The 17,259-nt window shown below is 40.4% G+C and overlaps 1 protein-coding gene across 1 annotated transcript; it reads right to left on the bottom strand.

Annotated features, from left to right (window-relative positions):
- Positions 1 to 1,073: 1,073 nt before the first annotated feature.
- Positions 1,074 to 8,593, bottom strand: LOC134083004 (E3 ubiquitin-protein ligase TRIM35-like). Its single transcript, XM_062539092.1, has 8 exons — positions 8,584 to 8,593; positions 8,021 to 8,093; positions 3,105 to 3,636; positions 2,787 to 2,882; positions 2,440 to 2,670; positions 2,300 to 2,319; positions 2,101 to 2,222; positions 1,074 to 1,692 (listed from the first exon to the last, which is right to left on the bottom strand). Exons 3-8 carry the CDS (start codon positions 3,561 to 3,563, stop codon positions 1,169 to 1,171), a joined length of 1,452 nt encoding a protein of 483 aa, XP_062395076.1. The 5' UTR covers positions 3,564 to 3,636; positions 8,021 to 8,093; positions 8,584 to 8,593; the 3' UTR covers positions 1,074 to 1,168.
- Between the last annotated feature and the right edge of the window lie 8,666 nt (positions 8,594 to 17,259).

Raw genomic sequence — 17,259 nt, forward strand, 5'->3', positions numbered from 1 at the left:
TATTATCATAATTGGGGGGGGGGGGGGGTGGCTAAGGACATAAATAAATAAATGTTCTTAATAAATGCTAGGGGGAAGGAAGTATTTGACCCCCTATGTAACCCTATGGGAATTTAACACAGGGGCAGGTAGATTTTTATTTTTAAAGGACAGCTATTTCATGGATCCAGGATAAATGCATCCTGATAAAGTTCCCTTGGCCGTTGGAATTAAAATAGCCCCACGTCATCATACCCTTCACCACAGCTAGAGATTGGCATGGTGCTTTTTCCAGTATAGGCCTATTAGCCTGTTTGATTTGCATTGAGCTCAATGAGAATCAAACAGGCTAATAGGCCTACTGGAAAAAGCACCATGGCAATCTGTTTGTTTGGAGTTTGATTTTTACTAATTTTTTTAATTAAGGCATTAAGATCAATTGTCAAATGATGATTTTATATTTCTCTTTTTAGGCAACTTTAGCATGGTATCAAATACATGTTCTCCCCACTGTAGATAGCTTCTAATCAAATAGACAAATGTAAGAAACTATTTGAAGAGTGGCATTAGTATTTCACCTTATATAAGCTGATTTAGCAGGAGCTTTGATGTGAAAAGGATACATTATAATTATAATTAAGCCATTAGAACCATAATTCATTGAAGTACTTTTACTTGTAATACTTAAGTACATGTGAAGGCAAATACTTTTATACTTCTACTTAAGTGAAAGTGGGTACTTTCACTTTTACTCAAGTCATATTTGACACAAGGTATCTATACTTTCACTTAAGTACATAATCAATGTACTTCGTCCACCACTGCATAATTGCAAAAGGGTTCTTCAATGTTTTCTAAGTTAGCCTTTTAAAATGATATCAGATTACAGAAGTAAAAAGAATGTGCCTTTGAAACATTGGATGAATGGTTGCTGATAATGGGCATCTATATATGTATTTAGATATTGCATTAAAGATTTCTGGACACACCACACAAAATGGGGTGATAGAAATTGAAATATAGCCAGATAGCCTACTTTACTGAGCATATCTTTATTTGAAATATATACATATACCAGATAGTTTATCCGAGCATAGATACTTTATTTAATGCCTTATCACCTCTAAGACATTTGTCATACTAATGTCATTCTTATGATCTTATTTCTACTTAAGTCTTCTGCTGTAAGTCAGTGCCTTACTGGGAGGACATTCAGAGGGTGAGTATCACAGCCATTGTAGAAGAATGGAAAGAGCATCTCTGTGAAGGTGTGTGTGACGGTCCACAGATGTGCGCCACTCACAGGGTCTGAGAAGGCCAGCTCGCCCCCGTCCCAGTCCAGCCTCACTCTGATCCTCCGCAACGTCGCCGCCACTCGGAGGAGCGTCTTCTCTTCCTGCCCCGGCGACCGGCCGTAGTACTCGCCGTCCCAGAACTCCACGCTCCAGACGCCCGTCCAGATGGCCTCCCCTTTCCTCCGGCCGGCGCCGGCGCTGACCCCGACCTCCCAGCTGGTGTTGGCCTCCACCTCCACCGTCCAGCTGTGGGTCCCCGACTCCAAGCCCTGGGAGCCCAGGACGCAGGCGAACGAGTCGTACCGCTCGGGGTTGTCGGGGGGCTGGCGGTCAGCCTCAGTGCTGATTTTCACGCCGGTCAGATCTGCAGTGATGTAGAGGCGAGCATCGGCCGTGTTGGGGTCCAGAATCACTGGAGCTGTATAGGGAGAGAGATGAGGGGGGGATAGTACTACTTTCCATCCACCTTTTCAGATATACTGTATAAATACACAGCAACAGCAACACAGTGTAGCTCTTTTACCTTAAAATAACACCTTCACACTTATATTCAAGCTCTACTGACTAACAATAGGGATAATGGAGTCTCTAACGTGGTCCTAACACGCTTGGAAAGTCTGGTATTCCACCATATAATGTTGTTTTAGTGGGGAGGAGGAGCATGACGCCCTTAGCACTAATGTACTCAATTAGATAACCGTCAAATAAACAAAAAGAGGAATTCCTACATTCTGTATTACTGTAATGGCTAATGTGCTATAATATCAAGCATATTTTGTGTGGAGATTAACCTCTGTGTAATACTTCCAAGTGTTCATTAACTCACTGTATTGAACCATGTCCTGCATTTTCTCCCAGATTCGGAACTTCAAGTTGCCCAGGTGCTTTGCCACGTTGACCAGCTCACCTGGACCAACACCCTCTGGATGTTGCCATAGACACTGAGCCCTGTGAAGTTCACCAGAGGTCAGTGCACCAGTTCATCTGAATTACAGCCACACTCTATAGTCCTTTCAGTCACTCACCTTCCTGCCGCAACCAGGTTCTGTTCGAATGGGGAGAGAAGAAGGTTAAGAAGGTTAAGAAGCTGAATTTGTGTATTTTTCTATTATCTGTGCATTTGTGTAGCCTCAGGCTAGCATTTTCTGTTTGTATACATCCTAACCTGTAAGGGTACTGCATCCTCTGCACTCATCTCCTCTTCTATGTCCCTGATTGAGCTTGAGAGAGACAAGATCTCTTCACTCATTTTCTCAATCTTGTCCTTCATCACCTGCCTCTTCTGCTCCTCTTCCTCCCTCAGGGCAGCTATCCTGGATGCTTCCTCATCCCGCAGAAACTGATGGAGTTTTGCAAACTCTTCCTTAATGTTGTCCTCTGAGTCTTTGGCCTGGAGCTGGCGTGAGAGATGACAAATGAAATGTCAGCACTTGCCACAGGATTACTGTAGGTTTTGAAATCAAACTATATGGAATAAACATAAGATATCGTATAAACAGCGTGTGCTCTTACCATAATATGTTCTAATGCATGAACACAGGCATCTTTATTGTCTTGTAGGGTTTCTAGCTTGCACCCAAGATCTTCCTGAAGAACCTCCAATACCCTCTAGTAGAAAAGATACAAGTAAAACTGGTGGACCTTTCCTTTACACATCTGCCATCTTAATATTTTCTGTAGAGAATGTGATGTTATCTGTGGGAAAAACTGTTCATTCATCAAGAAACAAACATCTATAATGTGTATCATGCAAGCTTTTTATCACATTGACTTGGAAATTAGTAGCCTATATGGAGGTACTTTGAATGAAAAGACAACAGGAGCTGTTACCTTTAAGTCAAGAGCGGCTTCATGAATGAGGAAGTGTTTGTGACCTCCATGCTCCTTTGAGTCCTCACACGCGTCACACAGAAACCGTTTATCCTCCAGGCAGAAGAACTTGGCACTGTCATCACCATGCCGACTGCATTGCAGGCCACACCCTGCAGCAGAGTTCTGCTCTGCCTGAGGACTCTGCCGTGCCGCGCCACCGTGCTTCCCCCTCACAGCCGTGCTACAGCGCACGTCCACATCCTCCGTGTTGGACACTCCCCCGCACACAGCGCACTGGTAGGACCCCTTCCCCGACTGCTTCCGGCAGGACTTACACACGGGGTGGCCACACAGGAGGAGCACTTCCTCGGGGTTTTCACAGCAAGCGACGCCGCTCGGGGCCTCCTGGGGACGACACCTGGCTTCGGTGGCCATTTTCTCACAGCCTGAAGAGATCTCTCCTGTGATGTTCATCATCCGTAAAAATGGCCTTTTACAAAGCAGAGGGTTGCCCGTCTCTTCCTTTGCCCAGATCCAAGGAGTTTGGAGACTATGTAAAAGTAATTAAAGATAAAATGTATACAGCCTAGTGCAGTAAATCAGATTAACTGAGATAAAAGTTTGAAATGCGTAGTCCCAGGGGAAAGCTAGTATGTTACTAGGAAGCTGTTAACAAGCAGTCTGGTTGTGAGTCCTGCAGGTATGGTTTTTAAGAGGGGATGGTCTTCACTCAACAGGTTTTTCAACCACAAATATGAGTTTAGTTTTCATACTGCATGTGCAAGAGCATGTGTGTGTATGTGTGCGTGTGTGTGTGTGTATGTCTGTCTAAGCCTGTTCGGGCAGGTAGGGAGAGGCTTTAAAGGTCACTTCAAAGAGAAAGGAATTTGAAGAAAATGTAGTCTAAATATCTCAAAGGGTATAGCTTACACATTTACAGAGAGGGATTAGATTTACAAATATCATAGGCCTACTTCCTTGCCTGCATATGCTTGGTATGGCTACAGTAAATACACAACAAGATAATGGTTATTGCAGTTACACAATCTCTGAGAAATGTCATGCATGCACCTTAGGGTATGGACAAGTGCCAACACTATTATTTTTATTTATTGAATGTTTGGATAGATCTATGGCCTCGTGTTGAATTTAGTCCCTTCAGCCTTAGGTTTTCCAAGTATCGCTGATTGGTATGTGCATCGTGTCTCTGTGCGTCTTATCTGTGTGCCAGCATACAAGACCATCCCATACTATATACACTCCCTTCATTGCAAGTCACTTTGGACAAAATCGTCTGTTAAGAACTACAGTATGAACACTAGAAAAGCACTCAGAGAGCGCAAATTTCCGCCAAGCGAAAACATAGCCGTTTCCTGGATCCAGACGGTAATACGGATCACTCTCAAAATTGAATAGTTTCTTCCTTGGGTCATTTCAGACCTGATTTTAAAAAAAAATCCATCCATACCTTTTAGAGTTATCTTGCGAACAAACAGACAGACAGACAAACAAAGCCCGATGAAAACATGACCTCCTTGGTGGAGGTAATAAACATTTCAATAGAAGGCCAATATCCCACAGACATTGCCAGCCCATTCACACAAAATGGACAGAAGAGTTGAATAGGTGTCCATGGATATGTTTAATGTAAGTGCCATGGGGCAGGACACAATAGAAAAGGTATACAGTACAGATCTGACCAATACAAAACATACAGTATGCTTAAAGGACCTATAGATACATGAACAGAAAAAACACACATGTTGTATGTATACAGCATCCAACCATAAGTAAACTTCAACTTTACCCTGAATTCAGAAAGCATTTGTCTTCTTCATATTTTCAGAGAATATATTAAAATATGTGGAATGTATAATAATACCTGTGCTAATAATCTAGTTTATAAATGTATTTGTTATCATAGATGTGCAATATGTAGAGGATGCATTGTCCAGTCTTTCTAGACTAAACAGCCTAAAAGTGCTATTCTGAAGGAATAAAAAACTATTTGGATTCTGTGCATTTGGATTCTTTGGACTTTCAAATGTGTCCTGTCTAAATGGTTTCAAGGCCAGGAAGTACAAACATTGGGAAGGTCAAATAAAGGGCACACTAAGTAGAAATATTGCACAACACTCTTATTATCATTGTTTAAGAGGGACATCACGTGTACTTTGACAAATACAACGACATATTGCACATAGGTATATAAATAATACATATTTTATATATATTGTATAAATATATTCTATATATTACCACATATTCATAACTTCATAATAAGAAATATTTCACATATTTCATATTTAAATTACCCTCCATCCAAACACTAATACCATCACCATAAGCATAATCAAATGTTCAATCATTGCAACTGAGCTGTTTTTAATACACTTGGGAATAAACAAAAATAAAAAAAACTGTGAACTGCACAGTTCCATCTTCAATTTCATAATCTCATGTTTGCCCTACGAGTGTGTGCATGGCCACACAAAAAGGCACTTTGAAAGCTTAAAGGCTGCAGAGTTATATTAAGACATTAGAGAATATTAAGACACTTTACCATACTTGATCATAAAGGCTGTAAGAGTAGCCTAGGCTCCTCATTGAGTGCACTCACTGGAGCAGCTCTAAACCTCTGCTTCCTCAATAGAGCTGAAGCCCTTGTGGACACCACTTCATCATGCGCTTTATCAAGTCAGAGTGTTGAGTCACTACTAAAAAAATGGCAATGCTTGAAAGTGACATGGCAATAAATATGTATCTAAATATGTTGCCACTAATAGAACAAATCTAACACATTCTTGGCAGTTGGGCATATCAATTATTGCAATTATTTGATTATAAATAGTAACATAGACAATATGACACATCTGCAACTTTGGCAGTGGCAGCCTTGCAATAAAAGGGGGGGAATTAGTTATCAAATTACAACAAAATGTGGGGGTTGATGAGAGATAATGTTTTTGTCCAAAACATTAGTGCAACATGTATGGGGAAAAAAATATAATAAAATAAATATAAGTCCTGCTGTATATAACTATTTCTAACTATGTTTTTAGGAAATCCTACAAAAATATTTGTAACACTATTTTACACACACACACACACACACACACACACACACACACACACACACACACAGAGAGAGAGAGAGAGAGGATTGTTGATCCATTCTTGTTTGAGGATGTCACACTACAAGCTTTATGTACTACAGTTGTTTCACAAAACAAAGATCACAATATAATCTAAGATATTGGTTATCTGATGGTACAACTGATGGCTAAGTTGCTAACGGATGGCTAAGGTGCTACCTGATGGCTAAGGTGCTAACGGATGGCTAAGGTGCTTACTGATGGCTAAGGTGCTATCTGACGTCCCTAGCAGGGGTCTACTCATTCTGTGTGCTCACTGGCACAGCTCTGAGTCTGCTTCCACAGCAGTCGGCTGTGTCTGTCAATCCAGAAAAACTTGTAACCTGTAAGCCATCACTCATACTGTACATGACACTGTGGCATGTGGTGAAGATGTTGAAAGAACCCTTTCACATGAATAGAATTCCAAAAGCAGGTATGAATGCTGATTTACTGTCTCATTAGCAGAGTGGTTATTAGAGATCTTAAGAATAGTCACTTTGTCAGTACTTTGCAATCATTTTACACAATAATTACATCTAAATTTGCCCGCAATTAGTGTGCTCACAGGTTTTGATCTCCACTACAGGGTTTAACTCGATTAGTGTGCTCACTGGCACAGCTTTGAGTCTTTGCTTCCACAGTTCAAAAACAAAGCTGTTCTGTTTCGCCTACAAAAAAAGTACAGTAATTGATGCCACAGTACGCTACTTCGGTCATAAACAGTATTGATTTCAGCTCTGTTTGTGTTCATGGGTGTTCACTATTTTGAGTATTTGCTTTCAAACTCAGAGCAAAGTTGGAGTTCTCCATGTTCACTACAGCAAATCAAAACTTGGCCTGCTACACTATCTCAGCTATAAACTGTATTGATTTACACTTAAGGGTTGAACTCACTGTGTGCTCACTGGCACAGCTTTGAGACTTCCACAGCTCAAAACAAAGCTGGTGATTCCTCAACTGACTCATTTGCAACATTTGTTGGGTTACAGTATTTGTAATGGGTCAGTTCTTAAAGTTGCTTACAGCTTTTTATATCAAAACTACATCGTATTTGTTATGTTAGATAGACGTTTATAAACATTTCAGGTTTCTGCTGAGGTTTTGAGCTTACTCTCTCTCTCTCTCTCTCTCTCTATCACACACACACACACACACACACACACACACACACACACACACACACACACACACACACACACACACACACACACACACACACACACACACACACACACACACACACACACACACACACACACACACACACACACACACACCAATGCCAGTTAGTATAAAGTCTATAAATAACTTCTCTTGTGGTTTTCCATTGTACTGGCCTCATAGTCATCCTATTATCTCAATTATCTCACTGGTACTTTTTATAGTCCTGATACAGCCTTGGCAAGTTACTTCAGACCTCCTACATGCTGAATGCCATATTTGAATGGTAGAATGTCAGACTGGTTGAATGACTGGCTGAATAAAGGGGAATAGCTTATTACAGTAAAATAATGTAACACATACTTGTGCAATGATTGAGTTTGATTATACTGATATCACTTAAAATGTGTTTGATGAAATAGAAAATAGCTTATTTTGAGAGTCAGAGGATAAAAAGAGTTCTTCCACATACTTTCGTAGCCAAAGAATACAGTATGCCTACGACAACTGCAAATCACTCTGGAATGCTTCAAATGAATAAATGCAAAAAAAAAAAAAAAAACAGAACAGCAGCAGAGGTTAAATAAGAGGTCCATGGCACTAAAGGAGGAAGGTGGCATCACACTATCTCCTCACCCATGGTCAGATGGGCAATCTCTGGTGGCTTTCCTGGCTCCTCTCCTGCCTCTGGAAACATCTGCAGAGCCGTCTGTGAAATGTAACCACCCTATATTAGTTTTAGTTCAGTGTTTGGTCATTGCTTCATGATGCTCTTTTTTTGGATCTTTGGATTTTTGGATTGGGTCACAAGTTGGTTTTGTATTGACAGTAAGCACTTTGCGTGCTGCTAATGCATCCACCAGCCTTCAAGCTGTCAATACAAAACATTGTCTTTTGAAACTGAACTATGACTATCACTTTATGTCAGTACATTGCCACTGGACCTCTGAAACAACTACAATCATGTGCACTTAAATATTCTTATATATTCAGTAATCATGGAGAAGTAAGTTGGACACCCCCTTCCGTGTTGATTGGCTGAAATAGTGCAACAGTATGTGGTCTGATTCAAGCCACTTTGTTTTTTTGGCTTCATTACAAATCAAATGTGCATGAACACTGGAACCTGAACAGACCGACAAACAAATATATTGGATCACAATAGCTGATTCCATGGTTGGACCCAGACAGTTCCTTACCCCTTCTTCCACCCCTAGATGACGACCAAGAGGATGACGATCACACCCAGACACACCACCAGAGCAGGAATGCTTATCCAGGTCCTGCTGCTGTCATCAAGGGAAGCGTCACTCTGACCTGGAGAGATGGCATCTGTACACAAACCCAACACAGCCATTTGTATCATGACCGCCTACATGAGCTTTTAATAATGAGGAACTCTGCACATCAATCCTAATCATCTGCCGTCACAGGTGCTTCTCAGTAGGACCAGGGGAATCACATACAGGAAGGAGTCTGGAGCACACTGATCTCATTTGCAATCATCAAAAGATGACTCTGATGAAGACACAGTAGTGTCAAAATGTTAGTGTATTCTTATGTTTGCACCAATTAAAGACAGTGTGTTCCAGTCTCCTTCCTATGTGATGAGCTTTTTATATTGTTTCCCATGATGACAGTGACTGCTAACAGTAATGACAGTGACTTCAAAAAGAGGATGCAACAACATAATAAAACATTCATTCTCAAATAATCACTGTGAAACGGAGAAAGGGTCTACATCTATGCATACAGACCGCGAGAGAGAAGATAAACATCACTCACCTTTGCAGAAGACTTTGCGGAACTCCTGTCAAAACAGATGAAATGGAAAAATTCAGATTTTTGTTGCTGAATTATTGCCCACTATGGTTAGTGTAAAAATCTACTGTGTTCACAGTTCACTAAGCTCACTAAGCCACAGTTCACAGTTCACTAAGCTACGAACATGCAAGGTTTCTTATTTCACCACCATACCCCTGAACAGCCCTTTGTGTAGGTCATATGGGAATGATAGGTGTTGAGAAGGAGATAGTCGGCTGTTCGCTGAAGAACCACAGAGTCGTCCACCTCTTTTTCATTGGCCACATTTCCATGCTGAGCACACAGAGGGACAGAAGCACAAGCAGCATCATATTACAGCCAGATGTAACATCCAGACCTTCTACAGGAAAACAACCAAGAGCTGTTCTTACATCACTGGCCCAGTCCACCTCACATCCTGGCAGGGCTTGTTCACTCAGCTGGTAACGCACTGAGTTGTTAGGCTGTCGGTGTACCGTACACTTTAGGGATGAGGCGTTTGTAGTCAGTGAACAAAGCAACAGGAAATGTAGGCCTACACCTGAGAGGGAGAGAAAGAGAGGGGCATAGATATACAGTACCACCCTCACAAACCTGAATAAACAGGCCTACCAAAGCATCAACTAAACAAGACGTTTCATATTCAAAGCCATCTTCGGGGATTTGTGCCTAGATACAGTACTGCTAAAGCTTTCAGAGGTCATGGGATCATCTGTATAGTGATTTTTTCAATGAGTTTTCAGTGGTAGGCCTACCTCTAGAAAGTTCTTGTTTAACTACTTTTATCCAAATACAGTTGTAGTTGAACTATCAGCAGTGCAGAATATCAAACCACTAGTTCAGCCAAGTTGTACTGTCGTTCATCCAGATACAGACAATGCAGTCAAGATGCCTACGCAGCATAAAATGCCAGCAGCGTTAGTCATAGCCTGTCCTTCATGCTGACTTCCTTAATTAGTCATAGGCCATCCCTATTACATCAGCTAGTGCTGAGATTTTATTAACGACTAGCCTATACTGCAAGCTTGCATAAAGTGTTTGCTAAGTAGCCCAATCGTTACTTAAACATGCACTTAAACATATTCTCATTTTATGTTCATTAAGTAACCACCAACCTGCTCGACGAGCCATTAAAACACCTGAAATTAAAAGTAAGGAATAACCTTTTAGTTATACAGTACGCAAAACTATTTGCTATTGCAACTTATTAAATGTAATTTGTAATGCATTTAAAAGACTGCACAAACTTACCCTCCAATGAGTTGATTCTCCTCTTGATTAATATGATACCTCAGGGTGTAATAGCCTATCCCGAAAAATGCAGCCTAACGTGAAGGAGATCCCGTTACGTTAGCTTTAGGCAGAATGGAGGTCGCTCATTTAGTAAAAGCAAAGATTGTAATGTAGCCTACTGTAAACCGTCTCGACTGGTAAAAGTTTTTTATCGATTAGGCTAAGTGATAACGCGCAGGAACTCAAATGGATGAAACACAAAGGGCAAAATGTAACTAGCTACTAGATTTCATCACTCAAACGTCACTGTCCCACCCACCCAAGAAAAGAAGGAAACCTCGAAATCTCGTGATTCAGGTCTGTAATAACGAAACCGAAAGAATCAGATGCCTTTTAAGGGGAGAACGTCTCTTCTGTTTCCACGTGATGGCGCTGTGCCCCTCCGGTTTTTTAAAACTACTTTGAGAGAGCATGCAAAAGGAACTCTAGAAATAAATTCTCACCTCTTTAAAAATATTTCCACCATGGTTCTTTAGGAGCGCACACATCCCAAATTCTTTGATTTGTACAAGGGGCACACACATCCCAGAGGTTAAAGATAGGTCCTGGACCCAAAAATACAAAGTAGTTTTCCTTTGATTGGGCTTAATTGGCAAACTAATTATCACATGTGTCTGAGCTTGATTTTGATGATTCAAAGAGCCCCGAGACACAATACCATCCATGAGTTTAATTGAAAAACAAAAAAAAATGTTTATGACTTAAAATCCAATTTGCATACCAGTAATCATTTGGAATTCAGTGTAATAGACTGTTGAATTCATTCACTTTTCTCTCATCTTATCAATGTCATCAGTATGTCCTCGGTGGCTCCTCATTGGAAGAATGGAAGAAAAGGCTGCAAAATACCATGTCAATTCTCACTCATGCTTTTCAAGAATTCTGCTAGTATGCTGTGTTTGTGTGTGATTTAGCTGTGTGTCAGAATCAGATAACATATTTGTCAAAAAGAAGTCACTAAATGAGTGAACAAAGCGTCCATTTACCTAAACAGATGAGGCCTTCACCTTAAAACATAGCCACAGACAACAAAATATACAGTAAAGGAGTTGCTTGCACAGAAGATAGATAGATAGATACTTTATTGATCCCCAATGGGAAATGCAAGAATATACAAGGCAAGGCACATTTACACTATATTGCCACAAGTATTTGCCACTTCCTGTTCCAACATGACTGTGCACCAGTGCACAAAGCAAGGTCCACAAAGACATAGATGGCGGAGTGTGTGGATGAACTTGACTGGCCTTCACAACGTTCTGACCTCAACCCAACACATTTGGGATGAATTAGATAGAGTGACGACTGAGAGCCAGTCTCCTTGTCCAACATCAGTGTGCGCTTCTGAGAGACTGCTTAAAAAGTCCCATAAACACTAAACCTTGTGGAAAGCCTTCCCAGAAGAGTTGAAGCTGTTATAGCTGCAAAGGGTGGATCAACATCATATGAAACATTATGAATTATGAATGGGATGTAAGTGTGACTGAAGTTCATTATGTGAGTCAAGGCAGGTGAGCAAATACTTTTGGCAATATAGTGTGCATACAGTCATTTCGCACACAAGGGTAATTCAATGTGCTTTGCATAAAAAAATAATAGTAAAAGCATTAAAGGGCAACATTTTTTTAAAAAGTGTAAAACAGTGGCATGACAGGATACCAATTAACAGCACAGTTACACACAATGCAGATACTTCCACGTTCAGTCCTCATGCTTTCAGTACAATATGTGAAATGTATAATAGTGTTATGCTAATAATAATGCTCAATGATTCATTAAGCTTATACCTGCTTATTAATTGATTTATTATAATATATTATTAAGGTATACATATTAAGTTAAAAAGTGCAATACGTACAGTAGGATTCATTGTCAAGTCTTTCTAGATCAATCAGAAGTGCAATGCCATGCACGCCCCCAGGTGTGCAGACCATCTTATTCTCTCGAGAGAAAACACTCTAAAACTGCTATTCCGACATTGGCAATGGCAAACAAAAGATGGTGTGCACTGTGCAGCAATGAATAATGCACAAGAATACTTTCTTTTTACTTCCACCAAGGAGGCTATGTTTTCATCGGGGCTTTTTTGTCTGTTTGTTTGTTTGTTTGTTTGTTTGTTTGTCTGTTTGCAAGATAACTCAAAAAGTTATGGGTGGATTTCAATTACATCTTCAGGGAAGGTCTGAAATGACCCAGGGAAGGCGATTACATTTTGGGAGTGATCCGTATCACCGTCTGGATCCAGGAGGCGGTTATGTTTTCCCTTGGCGGAGGTTTGGCGTTCTCTGAGTGCTTTTAGTTTGTTTTGTTTTGTTCTTGACAACGACATATTGCACATTTTAAAAAGGTATATAAACATATAAGTTATATAGTATTTTCTATATTTCACATATTTAATTTACCCAACACCAATACCATCTCCAGAAATATAATCAAATCTTTAGTATAGCTTTTAAAGCACTTAGTTGGGAGAGAAAAGGGGGGGGGGGATTAGTTTCAATTTGACGCAGTGAGGATATGGGTGATAACAAACTGGCACTTTGGTACCCACACACATGAAATCGCACAGGCTACTGAGTGGACTGTCAAGAAGCCAAAGCCATCCCTGTGATAATAGTTTGAAAGGCCCATCCACACTGCCATACAGACAACTATAACAGTAATTACATGAACGTCCACACTAGAGCTGAGTTGTGTAGCTGACGACTGATTATTTGGGAGTGTAACACAATGAACATCTACAGTATCATCAGTTAAAAGCACCATAGGCAGCAGCAGTACAGTGAAAAGGCAAACAGAGGTAGTGCTGGTTTGCCTGAGAAGCAATAAGGATGTTCCCATTCTATTTAACTATAGCAGTACTTATTGCTATGCTCCCATCGTTGTCATTACTGTTATAATTGTTGATGGCAGTGTGGACAAGTCACACTGAGAGTTGTCCGACTGCTCATTTAGTGTGCTCACTGGCACAGCTTTGAGTCTCTGCTTCCACAGCTCAAAACAAAGCTGAAGCCCTTGTAGCAACCTCTACTATTCTACCAACCAAGGTATCCCCGGCCCGCAACTGAAGCGCTCGGTTCACGGAGCAAAAAAAATATGTTTAGAGAACTGGTTGAACGCGCCACTATCACATTTGGTGTAGCTAGCTCCACTGATTATTAGTGTCAGCTAATTGCTGCAGCAGACGCAGCGCAAATGGAACGCTTCAGTTACGAGGCCGGTGTAGCCTCCCTGTAAGTCAGTGCTGAGTCTACTGAAAATATAAACGTTTAAGAGTGCCATGGCAATGCCCACAACAGTTTCTTGTATCCTTTGGCTGATCATTTTGTGTGCATTTAGGCACTGCCACCACTACAGTGGGTCATGGAGGTTATGACACATGATGGCACACAAGATCACAACAAAGGCCTGGATAATATGACACATTTCCAACCCTGCCTGATATAAATGGGAATTATACTGCACATCTCAAATTACAAAAAAATGTTAGTGGTCATAACACAGTTAGCTTAGTTAGCTTTTCTAACAATGCAGGTCCTATTCTGAGACGAACAGAATATGAAAGCATATCAAAACTATTTTTGACACAAATTCTGTTGCCAGCACCATTAACACACACACACACACACACACACACACACACACACACACACACACACACACACACACACACACACACACACACACTTTATTTAGTAAATCACATTGAGAAGCATGAATACAAGTTTCTTTCTACTATCAGCGGACGGAAAATGTACTATGATGACAAAAAGGAGAACTGCTCCCTATGATTAGGCTTAGGTTATGGTTGAAAACTGTAGGACGATTTTAAATTAATTCCAGGTTTATTTGAAGGCTGATGTGTTGTTCTTTTTATGGCATGTGTGCTTCTTTTGATACAGTATTCTGAAATCAAATTGGTCCAGAGAGTGATTGGAAAGATTTCAAGTTTTGAAAGATTTCACTCACAAAAACATCCATGCATTACTATTAACTGACTTGGAGCCACCTAACACTGTATTTTGTTTGTCATTTAGTCAATACAACTACAGTATTTCCACTGACCATTACCAACCCATCACCATGTTATTTTGTCACAGCTTTAGTCATTACTTGTAACATTACACGATAGAGCAAAGATGAATAATTGATCGGCTGTGTCAGTTGTGTTGGCTGCGTTTGAATGTTTAAAATTCCATTTCGAAAGGCAGATATTTATGCTCATAAACCGTCCTGCTGTCACAGAGATTATTATTAGGGATATAGTAATAGCTCTTTTAGCAGTTCTACTAAATTATAAACATTTTAGATTGCCATGGTACCACCCACTACAGTTTCTGTATCCTTTGGCTGATACATTAGTGTATACATTATTGCAAGTACTATGACAGTGGTCATTCCTAGCTACGGTCTCCTCTGCACGGTAGTTTTGTAACATTATTCTAATGCTGTAGCTATTACTCTATAGTTTTAAAGTTAATGCTTCCACTACACTGATCAACTCCTTTGGTGGGCTCACTGCCACAGCTTTGATTCTCTGCTTGCAAAGCTAAAAACAAAGCTGCTCTCCTTCAAATACTTCTTCAAAAATAAGTCCAGATATACGTAGTCGTCACAGTACGCCACCTCTGTCCATAAACAGTATCAATTTCTACTTCAGGGTTCAACTCCCTTTCCTGTTCTCACTAGCACAGATTTGAGTATTTGCTTTAAAAGCTGCAGTTCTCCACATCGACTTCTATGAAACTGAATTGCGCAACACTATCTCAGTTATAAACTGTATTGATTTACACTGAGGGATTGATTGGGTGCACACTGACATAGCTTTGAGTCTCTGCTTCCACAGCTCAAAACAAAGCTGGCGATTTCTCAACTGACTGGCTTGCAAAATATGCCATGATGACCGAACAATCAACTATCCAATCAAGCTGGGATATACAGTATACATATATTCCAGTAGATCTATCATACGTTTTTACACAGAGCCTTTTCTATTAAACCTACATTTAGGTGGAGGTTGTAAACGGAATGCTCTTTTAGATAAAAAAAAAAAACCTGACAAGAATTTGAATTTTTTTTAAACTGTTTTCTATTTTATATTAAAGGACTGCCTAACCTTTTGTCATCACAATACTGCCATAGATAATATTATCCATGAGGGGACGGCCCGTACTTCTTTTTTACTATTGAAGTATAACAAAAACACGCACAACAAAGACACAAACACACACGCAAACACACACATACTGTATGAATGCATTCACACCACACACTCAGCCTGAGGAATATTGTTTAAATGTGTCATATTATCTTCGCAACTATCCGTTTAACTGTTTAAGCTCACCTGAAGTCATAAAAAATGTTGAAGACATCATATAATTGCCTATTTTCAGTTTAGACGGCCTGTGTACAGTACAGTACATGTCTGAATTGAGGGTATGAATCACAGTGCCTGATCACTTTAAGCCCTGTATGAACATGATTAATTCAGAAAAGCAGAATTAAAACGAAAGAAATAGCTTACACGGATGGTGACACAGTAGATCAATAGATCTACTTAGAAAGCAATAGATTAACACATTGCATAACACAGTACAAAAGTAAAGACACAAAAGAACAGAAAAAGAAGACAGAGGGTTACTGACACTGCATCAAACGTTTCTCTCATCACCCCTGCCATCGTTCAGCTGGCCGCCTCGCAATGGCTCAAGGTCTCTCAGGTCCTCTCCTCCCTTCTGGTCCTTCTGGAAACATCTATGGGACAATGAAAAACAATGTAAGCATTATAGTAATTTTTCTGAATTTCTGAAAATCTTCAAAGGGCTCTCTCGTTTTTCATTGCATTCGATAATCGACACATACGGACTTTCCTTTGAGAGGAGCTGGAAAGGGTACAGTTGATAAGTCTTCTGTTTCTGAAGTTATAAACTCCAGGTTCGCGAACTACATTGTTGGTGCTTTGTTTTATGTGTAGGGACCAAGAGCAAGCTACTGACCAGGTTTGGTGCTGTTTTGAGCAATATTACTGTTTTAAAAATACTATTTTGAAAGCGTTTGGCTCACCACCCTACGCTAATCCACTGCTTGCAATTTTGGCCTCTATCATATGCCAGTGCTAGCTCTGTAGTGCTTGATAAACAAAAAACTGTCTCCAAAATACTGTCTCCATACTGTCTAGCTGATTTATTTTCATGCAGAGGAAATGTTCACCAGAGTCACACTTCAAGATAAAACTGTTCCTTACCCCTTCTTCTTCCACCAGCAGATGCCGACTGAAAGAGGCAAGATGACGACCAGAAGAGAGACAGCGGTACCCATCACTGCAAAGAAAGCCGTCCATGTCTGCTTGTCGTCCTCATGTGGAGGTTCACCCAGTCCTGAGAAGACAGAGTTTTTAGTACACATGTAGCAGTGGTGATTCACTTGAGGAGGTTGATGTGACAATCTGACCATAGCCCACAGTTAAATTGTAATGCAATGGTTGCTATGAAAGTCGTAACCTTTTAACCTACAGTTAAACCAAGTGGACACAATCAGCTTTGCACGACAAAGGAGCGAATTTACCCGCATCTTATACCCTTTTGTGTTCACATACTGTACATGTTCACCCGTGTGATATCTGGACTATTCCTGTACATCCTCTCCACAAAAATTAATCATGCTACAGTAGTCAAGCTGTCTCCATCTGCTACTCCATCCCCTACTCTTGCAACTTTTGCATATGCTTGTATGTGTGTGCATGTGTGTGTGTGTGTTTGTGCGGGTGGATGTGTGCATAT

The sequence above is a fragment of the Sardina pilchardus genome, chromosome 6, assembly GCF_963854185.1.
Source record: "Sardina pilchardus chromosome 6, fSarPil1.1, whole genome shotgun sequence".
NCBI classification, from domain to species: Eukaryota; Metazoa; Chordata; class Actinopteri; order Clupeiformes; family Clupeidae; genus Sardina; species Sardina pilchardus.

Bases quoted from the DNA above. Each gene is read 5' to 3' on its own strand.
- LOC134083004 (XM_062539092.1), bottom strand. From the start codon at position 3,563: ATGATGAACATCACAGGAGAGATCTCTTCAGGCTGTGAGAAAATGGCC. The intron at 2,883-3,104 runs GTAACAGCTCCT...CTTTTCTACTAG, and splicing joins AAGCCGCTCTTGACTTAAAG to AGGGTATTGGAGGTTCTTCA. The intron at 2,320-2,439 runs GTTAGGATGTAT...CCATTCGAACAG, and splicing joins AGGATGCAGTACCCTTACAG to AACCTGGTTGCGGCAGGAAG.